Source organism: Spathaspora passalidarum, assembly GCF_000223485.1.
Source record: "Spathaspora passalidarum NRRL Y-27907 unplaced genomic scaffold SPAPAscaffold_3, whole genome shotgun sequence".
Taxonomy (NCBI): Eukaryota; Fungi; Ascomycota; class Pichiomycetes; order Serinales; family Debaryomycetaceae; genus Spathaspora; species Spathaspora passalidarum.
In genome coordinates, this window is record NW_006767427.1 from 1,699,079 (window position 1) to 1,725,179 (window position 26,101).

Genomic DNA, 26,101 nt, shown 5'->3' on the forward strand with positions numbered 1-26,101 from the left:
TGTAAATTAAGAAGTGGGAATTGAGATCGGAACCTGAAAGGTTACTGTTCTAGCACTGGTTAGACGGAGGTGCACTCAAATTTCTAAAATAATAATCTTCAATCTTGGCATTATTGTTGCCAGTTCCACTATTGGGGAAACTATCACAACTAAATCAGGGGGTCTGCTACAAACAAATGTCATGATCTTAATATTCTTGGAAAAGTCGAAAAATAGACGAGCTATGCAGGTCCTCAGAATGAGATAATGATAAATTGCTTCCAGTTTAAGAGAAAATTTTACAGACTTTATTCCTAAGAGTTCCTGTATCAGATAGTAAAAGAAATAATACCGATCGATCACTTATACTAGCTGCAATATACAGTTACTGGTTTACCGAGGTGGTCAGTTGAGCAAACAATTACTCTCTGTAAATGTAGTTCAGAAACGTGGATTCTCACTATTGCAACAACTAATTTCTTGAACAATAGAAAACCATTGATCAGGTACAATAGAAGCTTTTAGGCCTTCTGCAGAATTTTATTTTTTTTTATGTAGATGTCCTCCTGGTTTCAGTGGAGTTTGCATTTTACGTTTATCTTTACCAATTTCCAAGAAACTTTCCAACTGATTGCAAACAAAAAAAATAGTGTCATTGACCCTCCAGTGGTCTATAAAAGATATAGCATCTTCCCTTCAAAATTCGGATCACTTCAAAACCAGACTTTCAAACAACAGCTATGATTCCAGTTTTTTTGTCGATTATTTTTTTGGTTTCGTTTGTGAATGGTTGCGAACTTTTCACTAGTCTTGACGAAGTGGTTTTTATTACTCCTCTGATGCATGACCCTGCAATTCCATACAAGCCACGTTGGGATGCAACCTTATCATGGGCTATTAATGGAAAGGAAATTAAGCCTCTGAAGCGTTTCACAATGAAGATGCCATGTGTCTACAAGTTCTGTACTGACAAGTCTTATATTCCTTTAATTGCGAATCACGTTGAATATGGACAATGTTACTTCAAGTCCGGAGAAATCTTTGACAAATATTCAAAGTTGGAGTGTGTTATTCTGAACAATGTTATAAAGACTACCAATGTTAAGGGTCAAATTCGTGTTCCATTGGTTTTCAATGCTGGTGGTTCTGCTTTGTGCACAGACAGAGAATGTGCCAAATTGTTTAAAGGTGGTTCCAATGTTATTGAATTTTCTGGAGGAAAAAAGTTTAGATACACTGTTAATTTTACTCCTGGATTACCCTACAACACTGACAAAGGTGTTTTCCATATTCGTGGTGTTCCTTCGAAAAACAAAGTTCAACCTTACTTGGTTGCTGGAAATTGTCCTCAAGGTTATTCGGCAGGGTATTTTGGTTTTGAAATTAGAGATAGCATGACCAAAATTGATTGTTGTAGTTATCATGCTAAAAAATCTAAATATAACGAATTCAATAGTTGGATGTTTGCCAAGACTGAGCATCTGATTTCAAAGAAGGCCTCTTGTGGTAACAATAGACTTGAAGTTACTTACAAAGATATTTGCAAGGATTACAGACCATATCTTGACGCTCTTTTGGTTCCTACTGTTGGCCATCCTGTGAAAATATATTATTACAACAGATGGATGTGTAAGGGCGATCCAACAGAACATCGCAACGATGGTTACTACGAATGGACTCCTGAATCTTGCGATCCTACAAATGTAGTAACAACTACTCTTCCAACTGCTACCGTTGTACCTCATTAACTTCATGACTTCTGACTTAACTAAGGAGCAATATATATTTTAGTTATTAACAAGATTCTGTATGCCTACATCTTTCTATTTATGGTTTGGTCAACATGGTGATCAATGGACCACAAAAAAATGCTTTGTATTAGAAGAATAACCAAATCTATTTGGCAATCATTGATCCGTATTATAATGCATTATTTGCAACGAGATAAAAGATACAGAAGAGGGTTTTTTTTTCTCGTGTATTTAGTGTTTAATTGCTCGATTATTCGAGGCTTTCGGTGTACAATAAAAAAAATAATATTTTATTTTATTTTATTTTTATTTTTATGCACATATTCGTATCGACAATTGTATAGATTGGTTAAGACAGATGTTTTTACCTTGTAAACAGGGATTTTTATTTTCTATGATCCTAATACCGTTTGAAGAGTAAAAAGCAAGGTCGTATTGGCTACTGTGTTATCTGCAATTACACGAAAATCACCCAGATTTGTAGAGTACTAATTTTGAAATCTTGGCTTCGCCTGTCAAAGATACGAGTAAATATTGGCGGTTTCTTTTGAAGGAATATTACATGACGATCGTAATACTCCTCTGAGACAATTGACGTGATAATAATTCATATTCTGAATAGCAACTAACTAGACGAATTAATCAAATCAGGTAACCATAACTTGGTTCTTTCAAAATTGAGAATGGGCGAGTCATAAATGTACCTGAACAAATCTTGACAACTACTAGTTACACAAAATATGTAAACAATATACAAAACAAAGCCACCAATATAATATAAGCGATAGTTTAGAACTCGTGCAACAATTTATTTTTTATGCAAGTACCTACTTCAAGTTTTCGTTTAACTTGTGGCTTGACCTTTATCCCAACAAGCTACAATAAAGCTACTACTAGACGAGAAAACCAGGTCTGTCTATATAAGAGATGTGGATTTTCCTTCACCACTTGGATGAACTTGAATAGAGACATCAATCAATTTCCATGCTTTCAGTTTTATTGTCAGTTATTTCTTTGGTTTCGTTAGCAACCAGTTGCGAACTTTTTACCAGTCTTGATCAAGTTTACTATGTTAAACAAGATCCTAATGATCTTCCCAAACCATACAAACCACACTGGTTTGCTGCCTTGTCATGGGCTATTAAGGGTACTGAAATCTTTCCAAATAACCATTTCTACTTAACCTTGCCATGTGTTTACAAGTTCAACACCGACAAGGATTATGTTCCTTTGATTGGTACTGATAATGTTGAATATGGTCAATGTTTCTACAATCCAGGGGAATTATCCGTGTCATACTCCAAATTAGATTGTGTTATCCTGAACAATGTTGTCAAGACCACCAATGTCAAAGGTCAAATTCACATCCCATTAACTTTCAATGCTGGTGGTTCTCACCATACACTCGACAAAGATTGTGCTGAAAAGTACGATGCTGGTTCCAACGTCATTGCCTTCTCTGGTGGTAAAGCCTTCAAGTACACTGTTAACTTTGCTCCTGGTTTACCATACAACCCAGACAATGGTGTTTTCCACATTCGTTACCATCCAAAGGCAAACAGATTACAACCTTACTTGGTTGCCGGTAACTGTCCAAAGGGTTATTCCAAGGGTTACATGGGATTCGAAATGAAGACCACTACCGCCAGACTTGATTGTGGTCATTGGGAAGCAAAGAGAGCTGAATCTAAGAAGTTCAACAGTTGGATGTTTGCTGAGTCTGATCAACATCTTTCAAAGTCTGTCACCTGTAGTAACAACATTCTTTCCGTTTATTATAAAGACGTTGATAAGGGAGATCTTCCATACCTTGACGCCATTATTGTTCCTACTGATGGCTTCCCAGTTAAGATGGTCTATTACAACAGATACACCTGTAAGGGTGAATCCATAGAACACATTCATGATGGTTACTACGAATGGGACAAGGATTCAGAATACCCCACTGCAGTAACCACTGCTCATACTACTGCCACTGCTATTGCTCAATAAGCTTATCGCCGCAGACGAAGCCAGCGAGCCATAGATTAATTAAAAGATTTATATATATATAAAATATGTATTTGTATGGTATTAGAAAAAAAAAGAAAAACTCCACCCAATTTTGTGCTTTAATAAATTATTATATACAAATAGTACTATTATTAAGCACCATATGATACTCCATTGTAATCAGAAACTCCCAATTTTTTGTGGTCAGCTGGATTGGCCGCCAGTTCATATAGCGTCACCACAGCTTCTTTATTCAATTCCGTAAACTCTCCTCTTAGTTCAATTGAGTGTAACCAGCACTCATCTTCGTCTTCGTCATCGTATATATCTTCAATGAACACAGTCAAGTGGTGCACCCCTGTGAATTTGCTTCTGGACAAGAAATGTTCTACAAAATCGCCTTCTTCTTCCACTACTTCGGGGATATTTTCCTCATCATCCTCGTCAACTGATAGACCAACTTGTGGATGTTTCACTTTCTGTGTTGGAGTTTTCGTATCTACGTTATCAAAGTCAATAGTTTTGTCATTTTTAAAAAATTTGATAGTTCTCGGACAATATTTGTCTCCATTGGTACGAAAGATAATGGAATAAAGTTTGACATTCCCATTCAAAAATGGAATATTAATAATCAATTGACAATCACAATCAGATTTGATGATTGGTTTAATGTGATATTTAGTTTCTGAAGTTTTAAACAATTTGGCAAGATCATCAGTTGGATTGGCCATGTTTAAGGCGGTTAGTTTTGATGTATCAATCTTTGAATTCAAAGATTGTGATGACGACGTGGGTATAGGTGCTATGTGATCACCATGGTCATGTCCATGGTCGTGATTGTGGTTATGATGGCCATTTCCGTGGTAGTGTTCGTCTTCGCAAGACATTGTTACTGTAGAATATCGTAGCACGTTTAAAGGAGATTAGCTTATGTTTTTTTTTTTTTTTTTGCTCCAGGGTCTAGACTAAAATCTCGCCTATTTATATTGTGTGAGTGATACATGAAAATGTAAATAACTCGATTAAAAATTTACAATGCTAAACTACTATATAAACACAATACCATAACGGCAAAACCCCATACAGTCAATGCTAAAGAAAGCCACTTGAAAATAACTTCCAAAGGTGTAGGATCGTCCAGTTCAGAACCAATTAATTTATATCCAAATAACCCGGGTAAAATAAATGAAATTGAGGTGGACCCGGTAGCTCCGACCACTGCCAATACGAATGCAAATGATTTAAGTGAAATCGCCAAGATGTAACCGACAATTAATAAAACTGTTGTGATAATTACAAATGTGGTGTGGGAGAATGGAACAATGTGTGTTGGCTTGCTATGTAAACTTCCATCATCACGCACATCGACTTCCACTTCAATTGGTTCACCCAATAATGGACTATCTTCAGTAAGTTCCTTTTGTTCTTGATGCCATAAGTTGACCTTGAGCCAATAGTATATGTTATTGCAAGAAATTCTTGCTGGATGTAACATCAATGGGAATGAGAAAACCACCATAAAGACAATACAGAATCTACCCAAAGTAGTACTTGGTCCTGAAGGGTACAGTAAAATAACATTACCATTAACCAAATCACCAAAAGTCAAGTACCCCGCTAATCCAACAACAATGAACAACGCAGCTGAAATCAAAACTGCAAAATTAACCAACAGGGTCAAACTGGACAAACTGCGATCTTTAGCTTCGTTAATGATGGAAAACATATTTTGATGACCTGTGAAAGCAAACACAATAATGGAAAATGTACTGCACACCCCAGTGAGACTTAGTGGACCCAAAATAATTTCTCCCTTCAAATCACTTGGAATGTCATTGACAAAATAATGGCTAACCACTAACCCCAGCATATAAAAAATGGCGACAAGGGCCAAAATAGAAGTGTATTTCAACGAGTCCAAATTCTTTAAAAACGACAATGGAACCGTGATTACTGTAGATACCAATAACCAAAACAATCTATGATTTTCAGGAGCGATATGGGGGATGTATGTGACAATAGTTGGCATTAAATCTCCAATTAAAACAAGGTAAGAAATCGCGCACCCAAAGCATTGAATTGCAATAGCAACGTCAAACACCACAGATAACTGCGGATATGTGATGGAACAGACATTGAAGAATGTAGCATGTCCAACAGGAACATATTTGGATACGTAACATTGCAAGAATAGACCATAACCTGAAGTGGCTGCTGCAAGGAGAATAATAAAGGTACCAAAAACTATCCCATCAGTGGAATAAGCTAATGGCATAGAAAGCAAACCTGCTCCTAGGATGGTTTTCACCAAACTGATAGAGGATGACAAGGTAGAAGCACCTTCTTCGATAGTTGGCATGGATAGTTTATTGTTTGATGTGGTGTAAGGTCAACTTTCAATTAGTCATATACAAGAAAATGTAATACGTTTTAAACGAAAAAGCAAACATTGTCACTGCGGCATAGGGAAAACAAAGAAAAAAGAAATGAAATTAGACAAGTCACATGACCAACGGAGCCACGTCTTGTATTCTTTGTCGAACTTAGCAACTGTGGTTGCTAATTGAGAGAGGGGGAGATAGATCTATTCGCTACTTTTCTACGATTGTATGAAGTCGTTTTTTTAGTTGGTAGGGTATTGTTTTGTTCTAAGTTTTTTTTTGTACAGTACGGTACGGTGCTGTACTGTACCGCCCTTTCATTCTGTTTTGCAACCAAATTTGTTCAAATTACTGTTATTAATACCAACATGATACAACAAATGGACTGCAAATACGAAACCCTTTTCAGATGGAATTAAGCTCCGAAAAGTCAAACAAGGTTCAGCACATGCTGGTGTAATATCCATGGTTATGCTATGCCCCACAACGCGGAGGAAAATAAAATAATCCCAAATACACTACCGCGGAATTTATCGACACAATAACCAACATACACAAAACAACATGGCTGTACCACCTATGACGTTATACAATCATCAGCCTATTTTGACAATTGCGCACTACCTATATTTAGCAAATCAATTGTGCACACCCAATTGTATGCGACCGGGTTGTGCATTTTTACATCTGTAATTCTATTATAAGATGAATCAGTTAGATTCCTTCGTAAAGTTGGCGCCGCGTGTGCCCATGACAACAAGTCAAAACAGTTATGAGCTTGGATGTGAGTATTAATGCAGGTACTAATCCCTCCCTTGAAAGCCCCAGTAGTCCTTGTCAGTATTACTCGTTTTAGCAACTAGAGACCTGAAAAATCCAAACACAAAAAAATCAACAAGGTTTTTCGAGGGGGTAAACAACACAGGGCACCTCTGAAAAAAAAAAAGTTTCATTTGGTTTCAACGAAAACGCTATACGTTTCAGGTACCACACATCAATCTGACTACTCCCTTATCTGATCAATTACAAAGTAACCACAACCAGGCTCTACTCCAATTACAACTGATTAACCAATAATACATTCTCAAAACATTCTATTTTTTAGCGCCTCGTTTACAGACCCAGCCTCTTCTATATTACTAATTACTACAAATGTCTTCTGACGGCGAATTTACAAGAACTCAAATATTCGGAACAGTATTTGAAATAACCAACCGATACACCGACTTGAACCCAGTGGGGATGGGGGCGTTTGGGTTGGTTTGTTCTGCCGTGGACAAATTAACAGGACAAAATGTCGCTGTTAAGAAAATCATGAAGCCGTTTCTGACTGCTGTACTTGCCAAGAGAACTTATAGAGAATTGAAATTGTTAAAGCATTTGAAACATGAAAATTTGATTACATTGGATGATATCTTCATATCTCCTTTAGAAGATATTTATTTCGTCAATGAATTGCAAGGTACCGATTTACACAGATTGTTGACTTCCAGACCTTTGGAGAAGCAGTTTATTCAATACTTCACATACCAAATCTTGCGTGGGTTAAAGTATATCCATTCGGCTGGAGTGATTCACCGTGATTTGAAACCTTCAAATATCTTGATTAACGAGAATTGTGATTTGAAGATCTGTGATTTTGGGTTGGCCAGAATTCAAGACCCGCAAATGACAGGATATGTATCTACTCGATATTACCGTGCCCCTGAAATCATGTTGACTTGGCAGAAATACGACACTGAAGTTGATTTATGGTCAGTTGGATGTATCTTATCAGAAATGATTGAAGGCAAACCATTATTCCCAGGAAAGGACCACGTTCATCAATTTTCCATCATTACCGAATTATTAGGATCTCCTCCACAGGATGTCATTGACACAATTGCTTCAGAAAACACCTTGAGGTTCGTCAGGTCATTACCTCACAGAGAACCAATTCCATTTGGTGAACGTTTTGCTTCCTGTACTCATGTCGAGCCCGAGGCCATTGATTTATTAGCCAAGATGTTGGTGTTTGATCCTAAAAAGAGAATAAGCGCCGCACAAGCCTTGACTCATCCATACATGGAACCATACCATGATCCAACTGATGAGCCAATTTGTGAAACCAAGTTTGATTGGAGTTTCAATGATGCCGAATTGCCAGTTGATACTTGGAGAGTCATGATGTACAGTGAAATCTTGGATTTCCACCAAAACCATGGAGGTATTGAGTTGCAAAATCAAGACCTGCAACAATTATCTCAAGATATTGTCAATGTTCCTCAACACCAAGACCAACAGGTTGAGTTGAAGTATGATTAGTCATATAGTATAAATGTAAATTTTTTTTTTTAATTATAAGTATACAATTTGTAGATTTTGCTTCTGATTATCAAATTGCGGGTACGACGAAAAATTACGAAGTTTATACCCACAGCCGAAATAACCCAAACTGTTCAACACGTTATCACCCCATTCCAATAGAAATCTAATAGAAATATAAACATTTACCTTCAATGAAAACTACTACTGAAGCTCATCTGCCGACGTTGGACTTTTCCAAATCATATTCTAAAGTAGTCAATGACCATCTATCTATATCATTGACATATCTACCTTCAGGGACTACCACTGAGTACGAATGCCTACTTACGTTCCACAACACCAATGACCAATCAATTGTTATAAATCCGCAAGAGAAGCAATCAGAACCAGCTGCAAACCCTGGATGGCTCGGAAGTATATTTGGCCGCGGGCAGAAAGAAACGCCAGAAGCAACTGCTGATCCACAACCTGACCCACACTTGAAGTTGTTCTTAGGACATGTACAGTTGTTTGGTTACGTCGTCCTCAATTACAATTTTAACATTGATACATCAGCACTTGAAATGACCAAGAGCTCACAATGGTGGAACAACGCAGAATATCTCGATCAATATTTCAATAATCAAGATTGGAAAGATGAAGATCTACAAATAAAAGCATTGAATCAAGTTCCTTTGATTGCCAAGAAGTCAAAGCTAACAATAGAAGGGAAATTAGGTGGGGTGAATGATTTGTTTGTGGATCACAACACGGATCTTGTTATTGATTCCACCCAAGCATATTTCTTGCATGATTTGATCACTCCATTCAATTCACAACAAATACCAACTTCTAGCGTGGCTGCTGGTGCATCTACAATTTCACTTAATGAATTGACGGACTCTATTGTTCCTATATACTCCACTCGCCAGTCACTTTTATTCACCGATTTAGCCATTGAACCCAACTCATCCAAGACTTTCCATTTTAGGTTCCCAGTAAAAGATACGTTGCCACCTACGTATAATGCTCGACTGACGGGTCTTGCATGTGATCAAGGATGGCTGAGCATAAGGTACTCATTAATCGTCAGTGTATCTGAACCAAACAAGCCCGGGGAAAAATTGAAACCACGATCAATATATTTCCCTGTCAATGTGGAAGCACAAAGAGTAGGAATAAGTTTCCGTCACTTGCAACATGATTATCTTTCTGATGAGACCGCATTCACACTTGACCCGAATTGGCAAATTGAGTTGGTTTCCCAGGAGACAAAGTCCGATATTCACAGTGTGACCGAATCCGGAGATGCCCGTGAGGTATTCTTGCAAGATTTGAGCAAATTGATCGAATCGGATCTATACAACATGCCTAAAGTCTCTACTATTGAGCGGAGAAAGAGTATTCCGTTTGACAAGCTTGACGAGTTTAAACAGTTGGAGATTGTCGAGAATAACAAGGCGATCCCACAACTACCCGAGCATTTGAAAACACAATACCAATTGCGAGTCAACAACCAGGAATTGTGTTTAATTAGCTTATCCCGGCCTTATTTCCATATCGGGGACGATATTAATTACATCATTGATATCAACAGAGGCAAACAATCACTACCAAAAGTAATTGGAATTGTGGCTTATCTCGAAGCCCATGAAAATTACCATATTGGTGATAGCAACCGCGTGTTCACAAACATGTACAAAGTCAGTGGGAATGTGAAATTGAATACATTTGCATCGGCAATGATTGATGCCTCGATTGAAAATCACACTCCAAGCTTGATCAATGGACATATCCACATTGCGAGATCATTAACAGGGCAATTTCAAAGTAGCTCGTTTATGGATTTGAAATATTATTTGGTGTTCCACTTTAATCTAGCCACTATGACCGAGGAGACTGAACAAGGGAATAGTGAGGAGCAACACACGAACGGATCTCAGCCGCCTGACGATGGTGCGGGTGAGAGATTGATCAATGGAAATTCGAATGTGAAACCAATATTATCTGAAGAGTTGTTTGCTATTAATAGACAATACAAGTTTGATGGTGTAGGGTCAGGGCACAAGTTCAAAGTGCCTATTTATCTTTTACCATAACAGTAAATAACCCGTTAACAACAAAGAATGTTTGATTAGCAGCAGTGGGTCGCCTGGTCGATTATAGACTTAAAGTAATTTCCAAACTTGGCGATATTCGGTGCGATTTGGTAAATTGGGGCAACTAAATTTCCTGATTAGGCAATGTGAATTTTGGCCGCAAAAAAATCTTAGAAAAAATCTATTGTTAATTAAATTTCTAAACTTAGTAAAACATTTATAGACGGTACACCAACCTAGATTCTTGTAGAGTATATATAGATGGCGATAATCGCCAAGCGTCTAAAGCAAATTTAGTCGGATCATTTTCCTCTTCCTTTAAAGAAGTCGCTCTTTTTTTTATATCCTAGTGAACAAAACAAAATCACCATGAAGTTCGCTGCTATAATCACAATTGTTACATTTTGTTCTTTCGTTTTGGCACAACAAATCACTTTGGACAGTTTGCTCCATGAATTGTCTAAAAGGGACTTGGAAAGCGAATTTGACAGTATGCTTTCTGAATTGTCCCAAAGAGATATTAAGAGTGATATAGAAAATTTACTTGCTGATTTCTCAAAGTCTGATTTCTTTTCCGATTTATCAAAGAGAAACATTCAATTGGATGAAAGAGGTGTGCTTGACTTTGCCACCAGTCTTCTTGGTCTGTTCAACTTTTCTTCTATTTATGGTACTGCTGACGAAGCCGCTGGTTGGATTAACAATCTTCTCAGTGAATATAACCAATACGTGGTCAGTGGGTTCAACTTGGTCGGTTCAACTGATTTAGTTCCAATTTCATTGATTTTTGGCTTGGGTAACCCTGTTATTAGAAAGATTGCCAATGAAGTGTTGTCAGAAGGATTGCAAATTGCTTTGAACTATGACTTGACCCCTGTGTTTGTGGCTTTGAAAGACTCCAACTTGGCATACACATTTGTTGCAGATATGATCAAGAATAAAAATACCTTACCATTTATTGAAAGTGTCGTTAGTGACTTGATTCTGTCTGGTGCTTTGAGTTTTGACTCCCTTTTATCAATCATTACTGGTCGTGGTGATGGTTCAAGTGCTGCTGCTGCTACTACTGCCGCTGTTGCAGCTACCACCACCACCACTGCTGCTGCTGTTGTTGTTACTGGTACCACTACAGTTGCACTGGCTGATTCGCAATCGTCTAGTTCTTCAGGTTCTTCCAGTTTTGCTAGTACTGCCTTCAGTTTCGTTGAATCTTTGTTCAAGAGAGAAGAAAGTCTCAAGGATAGAATTTCTGGTATTGTCAAGAGAAGCAACATTTCTAACTTGGCTACCACCATCATGAGTGCCCTCGCCAAATCCACCTTACTCAATGATACCTTCAATTACTTATTCACCAGTGCCAAATTTGAACAAGAAGTTGTTGACATTATAAGTGGCCTCTTGAAGAACTTGGGTAGTCTCGTTGGTTCATTATTTTCATTATCCCTTGATATTCCTAAGCTTCTCAAGGTTGGTGAAGAATTGCTTAGTTCTGGTTTGTTGACTGATATTTTAAGCAAGGCTTTCAACGACCCAGCTTTAATCCAAGCCTTGGAAGATGATTTCTCTTCTTTGATTGGTGGTCGTTCCTACAGTAATTTCACCACATCTGCTACCACTTCAAGTGATGCCACCTACCCAAACACCGGAACTCTCCTCAAAGCCCTTCTTGGTGGGGCCAGTGGTAGTCTTTTAAGTGACTTATTTGGTGGAAGTAGTAATACTACTACTTCAACTGCTGCTGCTGCTAGAGCTACTACTACTGGTGGTGGCTTTTTCGATGATCTTTTCGGTGGTGCTACCAAAGCAGCTACTACCAAGGCCGCCGCTACTGCTACTACTACTGGTGGTGGTTTATTTGATGATCTTTTCGGCGGTGCTAAAACTAAAGCTGCTACTACCACTGACCTTTTTGTTGCTGCTGCCACTGCAGACGGTGAAGCTCTTGCCTCTGTTGGAACTGACGACATCTATGCTCTTCCAACTGAATCAGTTGCCGCTGCTCCTCAAGTTACAGTTCAAGAATCTGTTAGTAACGCCCCAGCTGCTCCAACCGTGTCTGCTGAATATGAGGGTGCTGCCAGTCGAGCTGGTAACACCATCGCATCACTTTTCGCCGCAATTGGTATGGTTATGATTATTTAAATACGTCCCTACTTGTTAAACAACCCTCCTAGTCGAGTGGTTAAAATAATATCCCCCCCCCCCCTCGTTCACATTTCTTCGGTTTATATATGTCTATATATTTTTCGGTCATTTAATAGTATTGCCTTTGTTACAGCTTGGGAATAAATATTTTCTAGAGAAAGCTTTCATTACTAAGATGAAATCTGTTGTTTTGTTTTGTGTAACCGAAACAAGGCAATGTGTCAACTGGAGCCGCATGGGTCGTCATTCCACTCCCCTCCTCTGCTCTGCTCGTTCTGGTACAGCCTTTTTTCTTGTTTTCTGATCTCTTCTGATCCTTATCTTGATTTGGACGGTTTTTCTTTTACTATTTGATATTGGTGTCAAGTGTATATCAGTGTGACGTCTTATTATACACTCACTGCCTCTCTTCCCTCCCCCATCTCAGCTTACCTGCATATACGCTAACCAAAAATGTCGATTCCTAAAGAAAACTTTGTTGGCCTAGCCATAAGAGATAGCACCCTGGGCAATAACAACAACAATAACAACAGCCACGATAACATGTCTTATCATGACCAACATCTTGACGCTTACGACAGTGACGAAGACTTGTCTCATTCTGTCAACTCGCTCAATTTCTCCACTACTGAAGATAGATTCATGAGGGACCATGACTTGAAAGTGAGAACTTTTGAAGCATTGAAGACCATGGGAGGTACTACCGGTACTAGCCCTGGACAAGACAATGCCAATCCATTCATGCCTGGTCTGCTGCCAAAAGCTAAGAGAAGACCTTCAATGATTGACTTGCCTCATAAAAGTATTCACTTTCACCCCTTATCTGGACCGCTCGCCAATGCCATCCCTGAAGAATACCCATCGGATGAATTGATTGAATTCTATCAACATGTTAAAGAGTGCTTAGAACTTAGACACAAGTATTTGGATTTTTCTATTCAAAAGGATGAGATCAGCAACCCAAAGAACCAACCCGACTGGAAGATTTACCCCCCACCACCTAAACCATTCTACAAATCCAAGAACAAGTTCAATCAAATTCCAAATGAATACGATGATGAACCAGAAGAAGAATTCGATTTTTCCAAAGTGGAAATTCCTGAAGTTAAAGACAGCCCTTACTATTTCACCCTCAACGACGAGGATGTTTTTCAAGTGTATGACAAAAAGTCCGATAAGCCATTGGTGAAGATTCCAACTTTACATGAGTTTTACTCCGACTTGAACAAAATCACCAAGATTTCGTCCGATGGACCTACCAAGTCATTTGCATTTAATAGACTTCAATACTTGGACGCAAAATGGAATATGTACTATCTCATGAATGAGTTTGAAGAAAGCAAGCAATCAAAAAGAAACCCTCATCGTGATTTCTACAATGTTCGTAAAGTGGATACCCACATCCATCATTCTGCTTGTATGAACCAGAAACATTTATTGAGATATATCAAGTATAAATTAAAGACTAAACCGGACGAGCAAGTTATCTTCAGAGATGGCAAGATTTTAACCTTGGCCCAAGTATTTGAATCGTTAAAGTTGACTGCGTATGACTTGTCTATTGATACATTGGATATGCACGCTCACACCGATTCTTTCCATAGATTTGACAAGTTTAATTTGAAATATAATCCAATTGGAGAATCGAGATTGAGAGAAATATTTTTAAAGACTGATAATTTCATTGATGGGAGATACTTGGCTGAATTGACCAAACAAGTGTTTGACGATTTGGAAAGTTCCAAGTATCAAATGGTGGAATTGAGAATTTCAATTTACGGTCGTTCCATCCACGAATGGGACAAATTAGCTGCCTGGATCATAGACAACAAGTTATACAGTCACAATGTCAGATGGTTAATTCAAGTGCCAAGATTGTACGATTTGTACAAGAAGAATGGTAATATTAAGTCATTCCTCTGTGTCATGAAGAACTTGTTTGAACCATTATTTGAAGTTTCGTTGAATCCAAAATCCCACCCTAAATTACACGCATTCTTACAAAGAGTCATTGGGTTTGATTCAGTTGATGACGAGTCCAAGACGGAAAGACCATTCCATTCCAAAAAATATCCAAGTGCTGGAGAATGGGATAGTATCACCAACCCGCCATATTCGTATTACTTGTACTACCTTTATTCTAACATGACTACCTTGAATCATCTTAGACTCAAGAACAACTTGAACACATTTGTGTTGCGACCACATTGTGGGGAAGCGGGTGATCCTGAGCATTTAATCAGTGCTTTCCTTACCAGTTATGGTATTTCCCATGGTATTTTATTGAGAAAGTTGCCATTTATCCAATACTTGTACTATTTGGATCAGATTGGTATTGCCATGTCGCCACTTTCCAACAATGCATTATTCTTGACGTACGACAAGAACCCATTCCATAATTTCTTCAAAAAGGGGTTGAATGTTTCGTTATCCACTGATGATCCCTTGCAATTTTCGTACACCAAGGAGCCATTGATTGAAGAGTTCTCGGTGGCAGCGCAGATTTATAAATTATCCGGGGTTGATTTGTGTGAATTGGCCAAGAATTCGTGTTTGCAGTCAGGATGGGAAGCTAACATTAAGAAACACTGGTTAGGTAAGAGTTACATGGATGGAGGTGTTGCTGGTAATGATATTGAAAAGACCAATGTTCCTGACATTAGAATGAAGTACCGTGAGGAAACACTCAAGAGTGAATTGCAACTAATTGAGAAATACAATGGGATGACAACGGCTCGAGAATAAGTTGGCTTTATTGTTTAATATTTTTTTTTTTTTGCTTTTTCTTGATAAGCGCATTAGGTTGTATGCGTTTACACGGGAACATAAATTCAATTGAAAATTTTTTGAAGATTGCTTTAACTTATGTAGATTTCAAGTAGAAATAAATTCGTTCGTTCAGTTACGTTGCTCTTTATCATTCAAATATGAAGGCAACGGTATACAAGTTGAAAAAAGTCGATGGGATTCCTAAAACGGTGTTGCCCGCCGTGTTGACCATTGCGGGATCAGATAGTTCCGGTGGGGCAGGAATTGAAGCTGATTTGAAAACGTTTACTGCGTTCCAAGTCTACGGAATGACATGTATGGCGGCTCTTACGGCTCAGAACACCACCGGAGTCAAGTCGTTCGAAAAGACCCCACAGCCATTTGTTAAACAGATTTTGGATATGGTGTTGGAAGACATGTTGTATGGATATGGGAAGGACGGCGATGCCCCCCTCAAAGCAATAAAAACGGGGATGTTGACTTATGAAGCAATTGTTGAACTTGAACAACATTTGCCAAGATTGAAAGAATACGGGGTCAAGATTGTCATGGATCCAGTTATGGTCAGCACCTCTGGGTCTAAATTGTTTGATGATGAAAGTATGAAATTGTGTGTTAAGGGGTTAATGAAAGAAACTTACTTAATTACCCCTAATTTCCCCGAGGCTGAGGTATTATACAAGTTGGCTACGGGAAATGACTACACCAAAGACATTCAAAGCTTGGACGATTTGATGGAATTTGTGGTTGCCCTTCAAAAGTCATTGCAATGTACCAATTTGTTAGTCAAAGGTGGCCATATTCCATTCACAGCCGACCATAAACGTGCTACCGATTACTCGCATACTGACGACTTAAAAGTATTGGATGTCTTGTATGAGAGCGCTAGTGACAGCATCAGCGTGTTTGAATCTCATTACATTATTACTAAAGACAGCCATGGGACTGGATGTACATTGGCCTCGGCTATTGCTGCCAACATTGCCAAGGATAAGGACTTGGACGAAGCTATTCCAATCTCGATTGATTATATCCACAAGGGTATGGTAAGTATGGGAAAAAAGCTTGGGTTTGGAAATGGACCTCTCAACCATATAGTTGTCCCAGCTAACTCCACTAGTGCAATTGTTCATGGATCGCATGTTGATGCTATTAACATCATCAATGGTTCAGGGTCATTCCTTGAATATTGCGAAACTCATCCTAAAGTCAAGGACAATTGGAAGAAATATGTTGAACATCCATTTGTGAAGGTATTGGCCGAGAACAATCTCCCATTTGACAAGTTCCTTTACTATCTAAAACAAGATTATCACTACTTGATCAATTACGCACAAATGCACGGGTTGGCTGCCTCCACAGCCCCAACGTATCAACAAACCCATGCTCAAGCTACCATAATCGGTGAGATTGTTACGGAAATTGAAAAACACAAGGAAAAATTGTGCAAAAAGTACAACATTGATTATGAAAGAGACATGGATTTGGATTTGGGATTGAATCCAGGAAAAGCCTGTGTTGATTACTGCAACTACCTTTTAGATGTTGGTAAGAAGGAGGATTTCTTGGGAATTAAAGTTGCATTGGCTCCTTGTTTACTTGGATACGGAGAAGCAGCAGATTATGGCCAACGCATTAGAGAAGACACTACTGGTTTGGGTGTTTTAGACGATAGGGAACAATCAGACATCTATCTGTCTTGGTTGGATGATTACACTTCTGACTGGTATACCAATGCTTATAACGAAGGAAAACAAGCGTTAGACCAATTGGTGCAAACAACCCAATTAAACCCAAAGAGAATCCAAGAATTAGTGGACATTTTCAACGACGTCACTTTATTAGAAGTTAACTTTTGGGATGAAGTTTTAGAATTATAGACTGTTCTTATACAGTAATAGATATACGCCTAGAGCTAACCTGTAAATCTCGTAAATTGCACTACCAAATATTTTGCAGATTGTGTTACAAGCCGACGATCCAGAGGTCGTGCGCGAGTGACCAAAATTTCACCACCGCATTTTCCAGAACCGCCACTTTCCAAACGTAAATGCTGTCTACCACCTTAACTGTTATCTGATCTGTAGTACGTCCCCCCACACTAAAATCAGATGTATAACCCGTATCAGCAGCAGCAACAGCAAGGGTATGGGTTCAATCCCCAACAGACAGGCTATGTGGGTGGTTTCAATTACCAACAACAGCCCCAACAACCCCCACAACAAATGTACCAACAACCTTCGTTACAAGGCCAAATGACGGGATTCATCCCACAACAACCCAATTTGTATTCCAGCGGATTCCCAGCTCAACCCCAAACTAGCTTTCAGCAACAACAACAACAACAACCACCATCTTTGCAGCCTCAAGCTACTGGGTATATTCAAACTCAGCCTACTGGGTTTGGACAATCAGCCCCTACTGTGGTTGAAAACAGCGAATTGAAGATTCCTGCCATTCGCTTGTCGTTTATCACTGCCGAAGACCAAAAGAAGTTTGAGCATTTGTTCAGAACTGCGGTTCCTAAAGGCGAGCAAGCAATTGGTGGAGATGCAGCCAGCAACATCTTGTTGAGATCAGGGTTACCTCCAGTCACCTTGGCGGAAATTTGGTCCTTGTCAGATATTGGCAACACAGGATCACTTTTGTTTCCTGAATTTGCATTGAGTTTGCATTTATGTAGCAAGGCTAAAAGAGGTGAAAGTTTACCAGGTGTACTTCCTGAAAAGTGGTTAAATGAAGTCAAGAGTTTCAGCGATGCTATTAACTTCACCGTTCCTGATGATCCAAGTAAGATCTTGGCCAACACTCCCTTCGCCCTGTTTGCTCCACCACCTCCTGATACTGACTGGATGAGTAAGCCTGCACCTACTTCATTCCAACCACAAATGACGGGATTTGGAGCTGCTCCTTTGGCAGCACAAAGAACCGGCCCAATTGCTGCACCACCAACTACTTCATTTGGTGCTGCGTTAACTGCTCAGAGAACAGGCGGAGGTACTTTAATTCCCTTGCAACCACAACAAACTGCGGGATTAATTCCCGCTCAAAAGACCGGTCCACTCCCAGGACAATTGCAACAAGCCCCAACTCAATCATTCATCCCACCTCAAGGTACAGGATTCCAACCACAACCTCAACTTAGTTCACAAAGAACTGGTCCAATGCAACCACAAAGAACTGGTCCATTACAAGTCCAAAGAACTGGTTCATTACAAGCTCAAATGACCGGTGGGTTAGTTGCTCAACCAACCGGAAGACCAGGGGAATGGGGGTTTGTCTCTATGCCCACTGGTGGTATCCCAGGTTTGAATGCTATGCAGCAACATTTCTTGCCTAATGCACAGTTACCTTCCACCAACTTGCAAAGCGCCATGGACACTTCGTTGAGCTCCAATGTTACTTGGGCAATCACCAAGCAAGAAAAACAAATTTATGATGGACTTTTTGAAGCTTGGGATACCAAGAGAAGAGGATATATTGATGGTGATGTTGCTTTGAATGTATTTAGTAAATCAGGATTAGCCAGACCTGACTTGGAATCAATCTGGACTTTGGCTGATACTAATGACAGTGGGAAATTGAACAAGGATGAATTTGCTGTGGCTATGCATTTGGTTTATCGTAGATTGAATGGGTTTGATTTACCTTTGAGATTGCCTCCTGAATTGGTGCCTCCTTCAAATAAGTACTTGCAAGATTCCATGAACACCTTGAAGAATTCATTGAAAGGTGGTGCTTCCAAACCTGCCGTTCCTCCAAAACCACAAACTAAGCCTGATGGAACCAGATTCAAGAATGATGACAACAATTTCTCATACGTATCCAATGCTCGTCATAAGAGAAGAGGAACTACTCCAGAATTAGAAAGCAAACCTAGTGCATTAAAAACATCTTCTGATTCTGGTTTGACCATTGATGAAATGAAGAAGTTGATTAGAGAAAAGAGAATCTTATTGGATGCCATGGATGTTGAGGATCAAGATAAGCCCAAGGTTTCCAGAGACACAGCTGAAATTGAAAATTACAAGCGCAGAATCATGGATGTTCAATCTAAATTAGATGAATATGAAGGAGGATCTTCAATTGATGATCGTAAACAATTGCTTGCCAAATTAGACAATCTCACTAGAGATAGAGTTCCTTCATTAATTTCTAGCATTCAACAAATGAATCAAGAAATTGCTCGTAAAAAGATTGAATTAATTAAGTTGAAGTTGCAAAGGGAAAACCCATCTTGGAATCCTGACGATTATGAATCGGAAATTGTCGGTACTGGTCCCAATGGAGAAGTCACTGATCGTGATAGAAGAAAGTTCCATTCCAAGCAACAATTTAAACAAAAGATGGCTGCTCTTACCGGTAGAGGTTCTTCTTCTGGTGGTAATGCCGATTTGGATTTCAAATTGAAGGAAGGTTCAGAGCAAGCACGTGAAGAATGCAAGAGACAATCAGATATGGTGGGTGACATTGAATCCGGAATTAAAGAAATGGAAGATGAATGTGCTTCTAAATTGAAAGTCTCAGTTAAGGAAGATGCTGGTTCAGATAAATGGGAAAGAGGATTGGGTGTTTCTGAAGAAGTTGCCAAATTTGTTAAGGAATTGGATGCCTTTTCAAACAGTCAAAGACGTAATATCGCCAAAGCTAAACAACAATCTCCGGTGGAATATTCAAGTTCCAAGTCTTCGCTGCCTTTGGTAACTACCAGTTCTACTGGTTCAATCACCATTGACAAGTATAGTACTCCTGAAGAAAGAGCTGCTTATATTAAGGCTCAAGCTGAAAAGAAGATGAATGAAAGATTGGCCAAGCTTGGTATTACCAGACGTAAGACTTCTGCTGCTGACGTAAATCCACCAGTGGAATCTCATCCAGAACCTAAGGAAGTCTCAACACCAGTAGTTCCAAAAGCTGAACCAAAAGTTGAACCACCAAAGATCGAACCAAAAGCTGAACCAAAATCAATTCCCCCTGCTCAGAAAATAGTTCCAGCAAAGGCTGTACCAGCTCCACAAGAAGAATCTTCTGATGACGATGATGACGAGGAATACAAGGCTATGTTGAAGCAGAAGCAGGAAATGGAAGCCCGTGAGCGTGAAAGAAAATTAAAGAAGAAGCAACAAAAGGAAGAAAGATTGGCCAAGCTCAAGAGGGAAATGGAAGAGATGAAGAAAAGAGAGGCTGAAGATAGTGACGAGGATGAAAACGAAAACGTTACCTCTGTTCCAACCTATGTTTCTAAACCAAAAGAAGAACCCAAACCTGGCAAGGTGGAACCAGCTGAACCGGTTAAACCAGTTGAAGCTGCACCAGTTGCTCACCAACCACATGAAAGTAATCCATTTGCCAAGAAGATGGCAGGTGGTGCAGAAGAAGCCAAGACCAATCCATTTTTTAAGCCTGCCAACAAGGAAGTAGTGGTAGACACTAAAAAGGCTGCCGCCCAACGTGCTTCCCAACGAGGCATTTCCAACAATGATGGATGGAGCGATTCTGAAGATGAAGCTGCCAGTGAGGATGAGTCTCCAAATAGAGCTGGTGCAGCCCAATTGGCTAGTCTTTTGTTTGGTGGTATGTCTCAACCATCAAGATCTGACTCAAACCTTGGTAAATCAGATTCAGGTTCTAAATTGCCTTCACCAGAAGCAATCAAGAAGGAAGAACCACAAATACTCAGACCACCAGAAGATAATGTATCTGCTGGTTCATCTCAATTTGGAACTCCTACTGCTACACCACCACCTCCACCTCCACCAGTCTTCAGTGCTCCACCACCACCACCAGTGGCTGTTGATGTACCAGCCCCTCCTTCTGTGGCTGATATTCCTCCTCCTCCTCCACCCCCTCCTCCTCCAGCTTTTGATGCACCTCCACCACCTCCTCCTCCTCCTCCTCCAACTTTGGATGGAATTCCACCTCCACCTCCGCCTCCTCCACCGGCGCTGTTTGCTCCACCCCCACCACCAATTCCAAATGGATTCAATGCTCCAGCTGCTCCCCCTCCACCGCCACCTCCACCTCCTCCTGCTGCTGGTGACGCAGCTGCAGCAGGTGGTGCGCCAAACATTTCCGCGTTATTGGGTCAAATTACCGGAGGTAAGTCCTTACGTAGAGTTGAAACCAAAGAAGCTAGTGGTGCAGTAGTCGGAAGAGTTTTATAAAACGTTGTTAGAAGTTATGTTTATACATTTATATACAAAAATATAATAGTTGACTATATACAATTATTCGTTTGATTCTTCAATTTCTCTTTCTGCCGCTTCTTCAGTGTGGTTTGGCAGAACAATAATCTCACGATCTTTTGCCACTACATGAACTGTTTCCCTTTCTCTTATTTGTCCTTTAATCATAAGCATAGCCAATGGATTTAATAGCTTCTTTTGTAGCACTCTATTCAAAGGTCTGGCACCATATGTTGGTTCATATCCTAAATCACACAACAAGTCCTTGGCTTCCTGACTCAATTCAAGTATAATTCTCTTGTCAATTAACCTATCACTGATTTCTCTCAATCTAATATCCAAAATGTCCTTGAGCGCAGCTTTAGATAATCTGTTGAAAACTAGCACATCGTCCAAACGATTCAAGAATTCTGGTGCGTAGTGATGTTTCAAAGTTTCAAGAACGAGTTTCTTGGTATCGGGGTTGATATGGCCATCTTCGTATGTATTTGGATCGTTCAAAAGGATCTCTTGGCCAATATTTGATGTCATTACAATAATGGTGTTTCTGAAATCGACATGCTTTCCATGCGAGTCTGTGAGTTTACCTTCATCAAGCACCTGAAGAAGCAATTTGGATACATCAGCATGGGCTTTTTCAAATTCATCGAAAAGAACCACTGAGTAGGGTTTACGACGAACAGCCTCAGTTAATTCTCCGCTGTCTTCATATCCAACATACCCTGGTGGTGATCCGATTAATCGCGATACCGTGTGTCGTTCTTGGAACTCCGACATATCGAACCGAATAACTGATGACTTATCATTGAACAAGAACTCGGCAAGAGCTTTGGTGAGTTCAGTCTTACCAGTACCTGTGGGTCCCATAAACATGAATGATGCAATTGGACGTCTGTCACTAGTCAATCCGGCTCGTTGAAGTCTGACTGCATCAGCCACGGAATGGATAGCTTCGTCTTGACCCACCACTTTCTGTTTCAAGATTATTTCCATATCCAAAAGCTTGTCTTTTTCACCCTTCATTAAGTTGTTAAGTGGGATACCAGTCATTTTTGAAACAACAGCAGCTATATCTTCACTTGTCACCGAGTCGTGGATCAAGGCCTGTGCTTGAGTTGCCTTTTCACTCTCGGTCAATTCGATAAGTTTCGATTGAAGTTCAGGGATGGTTGCGTATTGTAACTCCGAAGCACGGCCGTAGTTTCCTTCACGCTGAGATTGTTCTAATTCATACTTGGCTTGTTCCAAGCGAGATTTGGCATCTTTGATTTCATCAATGACTCGCTTTTCAGATTCCCATTGATCAGTCAATTTCTTCAGTTCATCACGTTTCATGGTGAGATCAGCTTCAAGTTTCTTTCTCCTATCCACTGATAATTGATCCTCTTCCTTCCTAAGTGATTCAAGTTCAATTTCAATAGTCATGATTTGACGATCAAGAGACGCAATTGCGTCTGGTCTTGATTCATGTTGGAGTCGCAATGTTGAACAGGCTTCATCAACCAAATCAATTGCCTTGTCGGGAAGGAACCTATCAGTAATATATCTGTTGGAATATAAAGCAGCGGTGACTAACGCAGCGTCAGCAATACGGACCCCGTGATGCACTTCGTATCTCTCCTTCAATCCACGTAAAATCGAAATGGTGTCTTCTACACTAGGTTCATTGATCATTACCGGTGAGAACCGCCTAGCTAAAGCAGCATCTTTTTCAACGTATTTACGGTACTCGTCGGTTGTGGTTGCCCCACACATGGCTAATTTTCCTCTTGCCAAAGCAGGTTTCAAAAGGTTTGATGCATCAATTGACCCTTCTGCTTTTCCTAATCCCATAAGCAAGTGGAACTCATCAACAAATAAAATGACCTTTCCTGCCTTTTCATCCACTTCTTTCAAAATCTCCTTTAATTTACCTTCAAAATCACCTCGGAACTTCGACCCTGAGATTAACCCTGCTAAATCAATAGTAATAATTTGTTTGTCTTTCATGGAATCTGGTACTTCACCTTTGACGATTCGTTGGGCAAGTCCCTCCATCACGGCTGTCTTACCAGTCCCGGCATTCCCAATAAGTACGGGGTTGTTCTTGGTTCTACGACTAAGGATCTGGATTGTCCTTCTGATTTCTTCATCTCGGCCAATCACTGGGTCAAGCACACCGTCTTTGGCAAGCTGGGTCAAATCAGTTCCATATTTCTCTAATGCGGGACGGTTGTCTTGGTCTTCTTTGCTCATTTGCATTTGCATGTTTCTGGGGATAGACAGACTGAAGAATCGTGCTGGTTGTAAAGGTTTCAAGAGTGGACTTGCAAGCACGAGTGGAGCGGGTCTACCTGATGTTGTTGCAGGGAGGGATCTTACGGCAGCGAGAGCTCCTAAGGTCCCTACTCGGACATTAGAAGCTTCTGATAACAAAGATAATCCTCTTTTAGGAATCAATTTGGAATATCTAATCATGATTGTGGATAAAGAAACCAGTGGATATGATACAGATACGGAGCGGACCTTATTATATAAATGGAAAAAAAAAAGATGGGGAAATTTGCGCACCAGAGGCCGCCAGAAAATTCTGGAACCAAATAGAAAAAAAATTTAAAAGTCCGATTCGCAATCAGCGGTAGTAGCGGATGCAAAAATCGTATGTTGCTTTCTTCACCAATCCCATTATTAATTATTATTATACAAAGCTAAATACAATTAAAAAGTAAAAATACAATATTCTATCTCTTTTCATCATTCCAATAATCCTCTTCGCTAAACCCGGGAAGCGGTTGGAACGGTGGTGGTTCAGTAGAGTCATTACTTCCTGAGTCAAATTGGTTGCTAGAACCAACAATTACTTCGTGTAAATCGTCTCCTATTTCGTGATTGCCAATTTCATCGGTGTCGTCTTCTTCTCGACCCCATATTTCGTAATTGTCTACAATTTCATCGTCATAATCTGCGTCTGATCCGTCAGGATTCGTATTGGGCGACACATTTGCATTGCTTGGAGAAGTCCCTGGAGTTTCATCATCAACGAAAAAGTTGACTCGATGGTGGAGGTGTTGGTGACTATGTTCATTGCTTTGCGGCGTTTGGTCGGATGGCATGGATGAGTCTTTGGTGGACAAATCTTCCAACTCTATGGATTTTACTGACCCGACATCCTCAACAATCTTGTTATTTCCTATATGTAATATTCCATCTAGCATGGATAATACCTTGTTTTTCGATTGTAGAACCATCTTGTTTCTTCCAATATCATCCAGGTTTATACTCATGCCTTCGTCGGCGCTCATTTTTCTTCCCAACACCCCCATTAACTCAAACCGTTTCTCCAATACCCAAATCTTGTATATCCATTCCCATACCGTGGTGATTAAAATCACATCAAGTAGATATGGCAATAATCCAAGCCAAGTTTTAACTAGCCAGTTGTAACGGAATAGACTGACATAAAGTATAGTCAATGTCGCATTCAACACAATTAGGCACCAATTGAATATTGCCAACGGAAGTAATCGACGTGAATAGCACACTTTTCTCGGGCTCTTAATTACAGTTGTGTAACAAAGAATATTTGCCGCAAACCAAATTAAAATGACCAACTGCAAACATGCGCGGGCGATTTTCCAATGTTGAAATGCACCGACTAAATTATCGCCGAAAATTGCAGCCAGATTGTCAAACACAATCTGGTAATAGATTTGGGCGACAATGTGGGCGGTAATTAGCACGCCCCCGATCGTCATTGTAAGCCATTTATACTTCTGCCGGGATATTTTCAAGGCAATCTGAAACCACGCAATCGCGGTAAATAGTCGCGAGAGTACAACCATGACTTTGTATACAGTATAATCGTAGATAAACAGATATAGCCGTATGATATCCAACATATCTTCGTAATACTCCTCTTTGGCGATTTGGGTTAAACGATTCAACAATATAGTAGTAACCACGGAGTAGAACACGGTGGCCAACTGGGCTAGTAGGGGTTTCCGTTTATGTTTTGGGGATAAATACAATAGTAATGAAAGCATCCAGCAGGATACACATGAACCACAGATGATAAATAATAATGCTACAAATGTGTCACCGTTGTCCTTCTGATTATATGGTGATCGATTATAATCAGAATTACCTGGGTCGGACTCTATGTTCAGCTCCGTGACTAGTGTAATCAAGTGCGGTATTGAACAATTAGTAATGTAATATGCGGGTAAGAAATCGTGCGAAGCGTTGGTCCAAGTTGTGTTGTCGTGACCAAATATTTGTAGTCGTAGCATACCACTGGTAAGGGAGTACACCGAGCAGTTTATCGGTATGTCATTCCCTTCCAAATACAGTAGTGACTTATTTCCCATGTTTGAGAAATCGCCCATCATTTTGAAAAAGCAAACAGGCAAGAAAAAACAAAAGTCTCTTAATTTATATGTGCCAGGGCCTGTAATCTCATGTATGAACTGTTGTCGTGTCCGTCACAGCTTTTCCTGATTAGTTGTATGATCTCTGGGGAGCAGATCTGTTGTGAA

The 26,101-nt window shown here is 39.8% G+C and overlaps 13 protein-coding genes across 13 annotated transcripts; 9 read left to right on the plus strand and 4 right to left on the minus strand. All coding sequences in view use genetic code 12, as the record gives it.

The window, feature by feature from the left end:
* Positions 1–719: 719 nt before the first annotated feature.
* SPAPADRAFT_50348 (uncharacterized protein) lies at positions 720–1,727 on the plus strand (the record flags this gene model as incomplete). The annotated part of the gene is made up of 1 exon (XM_007374925.1): positions 720–1,727. The coding sequence occupies one exon, from the start codon at positions 720–722 to the stop codon at positions 1,725–1,727; it is 1,008 nt and encodes a 335-aa protein (XP_007374987.1).
* Positions 1,728–2,714: 987 nt separating this feature from the next.
* On the plus strand, positions 2,715–3,722 carry SPAPADRAFT_50349 (uncharacterized protein; the record flags this gene model as incomplete). The annotated part of the gene is made up of 1 exon (XM_007374926.1): positions 2,715–3,722. One exon carries the CDS (start codon positions 2,715–2,717, stop codon positions 3,720–3,722), a length of 1,008 nt encoding a protein of 335 aa, XP_007374988.1.
* On the minus strand, positions 3,719–4,633 carry SPAPADRAFT_151638 (uncharacterized protein; the record flags this gene model as incomplete). The annotated part of the gene is made up of 1 exon (XM_007374927.1): positions 3,719–4,633. The coding sequence occupies one exon, from the start codon at positions 4,607–4,609 to the stop codon at positions 3,875–3,877; it is 735 nt and encodes a 244-aa protein (XP_007374989.1).
* Positions 4,634–4,672: 39 nt separating this feature from the next.
* On the minus strand, positions 4,673–6,108 carry AVT7 (Avt7p; the record flags this gene model as incomplete). Its single annotated transcript, XM_007374928.1, has 1 exon — positions 4,673–6,108. One exon carries the CDS (start codon positions 6,079–6,081, stop codon positions 4,753–4,755), a length of 1,329 nt encoding a protein of 442 aa, XP_007374990.1.
* A 977-nt stretch (positions 6,109–7,085) lies between these two features.
* On the plus strand, positions 7,086–8,424 carry HOG1 (mitogen-activated protein kinase; the record flags this gene model as incomplete). Its single annotated transcript, XM_007374929.1, has 1 exon — positions 7,086–8,424. One exon carries the CDS (start codon positions 7,256–7,258, stop codon positions 8,405–8,407), a length of 1,152 nt encoding a protein of 383 aa, XP_007374991.1.
* Positions 8,425–8,601: 177 nt separating this feature from the next.
* SPAPADRAFT_137294 (uncharacterized protein) lies at positions 8,602–10,488 on the plus strand (the record flags this gene model as incomplete). The annotated part of the gene is made up of 1 exon (XM_007374930.1): positions 8,602–10,488. One exon carries the CDS (start codon positions 8,602–8,604, stop codon positions 10,486–10,488), a length of 1,887 nt encoding a protein of 628 aa, XP_007374992.1.
* Positions 10,489–10,857: 369 nt separating this feature from the next.
* PGA17 (Pga17p) lies at positions 10,858–12,630 on the plus strand (the record flags this gene model as incomplete). Its single annotated transcript, XM_007374931.1, has 1 exon — positions 10,858–12,630. The coding sequence occupies one exon, from the start codon at positions 10,858–10,860 to the stop codon at positions 12,628–12,630; it is 1,773 nt and encodes a 590-aa protein (XP_007374993.1).
* Positions 12,631–12,989: 359 nt separating this feature from the next.
* SPAPADRAFT_60828 (AMP deaminase) lies at positions 12,990–15,995 on the plus strand (the record flags this gene model as incomplete). The annotated part of the gene is made up of 1 exon (XM_007374932.1): positions 12,990–15,995. The coding sequence occupies one exon, from the start codon at positions 13,942–13,944 to the stop codon at positions 15,376–15,378; it is 1,437 nt and encodes a 478-aa protein (XP_007374994.1).
* A 105-nt stretch (positions 15,996–16,100) lies between these two features.
* THI20 (trifunctional hydroxymethylpyrimidine kinase/phosphomethylpyrimidine kinase/thiaminase) lies at positions 16,101–17,312 on the plus strand (the record flags this gene model as incomplete). Its single annotated transcript, XM_007374933.1, has 1 exon — positions 16,101–17,312. One exon carries the CDS (start codon positions 16,137–16,139, stop codon positions 17,280–17,282), a length of 1,146 nt encoding a protein of 381 aa, XP_007374995.1.
* A 201-nt stretch (positions 17,313–17,513) lies between these two features.
* On the plus strand, positions 17,514–21,566 carry PAN1 (Pan1p; the record flags this gene model as incomplete). Its single annotated transcript, XM_007374934.1, has 1 exon — positions 17,514–21,566. The coding sequence occupies one exon, from the start codon at positions 17,514–17,516 to the stop codon at positions 21,564–21,566; it is 4,053 nt and encodes a 1,350-aa protein (XP_007374996.1).
* On the minus strand, positions 20,528–23,385 carry HSP78 (chaperone ATPase; the record flags this gene model as incomplete). The annotated part of the gene is made up of 1 exon (XM_007374935.1): positions 20,528–23,385. The coding sequence occupies one exon, from the start codon at positions 23,259–23,261 to the stop codon at positions 21,630–21,632; it is 1,632 nt and encodes a 543-aa protein (XP_007374997.1).
* SPAPADRAFT_55357 (uncharacterized protein) lies at positions 23,230–23,876 on the plus strand (the record flags this gene model as incomplete). Its single annotated transcript, XM_007374936.1, has 2 exons — positions 23,230–23,676; positions 23,853–23,876. 2 exons carry the CDS (start codon positions 23,230–23,232, stop codon positions 23,874–23,876), a joined length of 471 nt encoding a protein of 156 aa, XP_007374998.1.
* A 365-nt stretch (positions 23,877–24,241) lies between these two features.
* On the minus strand, positions 24,242–25,457 carry DFG16 (Dfg16p; the record flags this gene model as incomplete). Its single annotated transcript, XM_007374937.1, has 1 exon — positions 24,242–25,457. The coding sequence occupies one exon, from the start codon at positions 25,406–25,408 to the stop codon at positions 24,308–24,310; it is 1,101 nt and encodes a 366-aa protein (XP_007374999.1).
* Between the last annotated feature and the right edge of the window lie 644 nt (positions 25,458–26,101).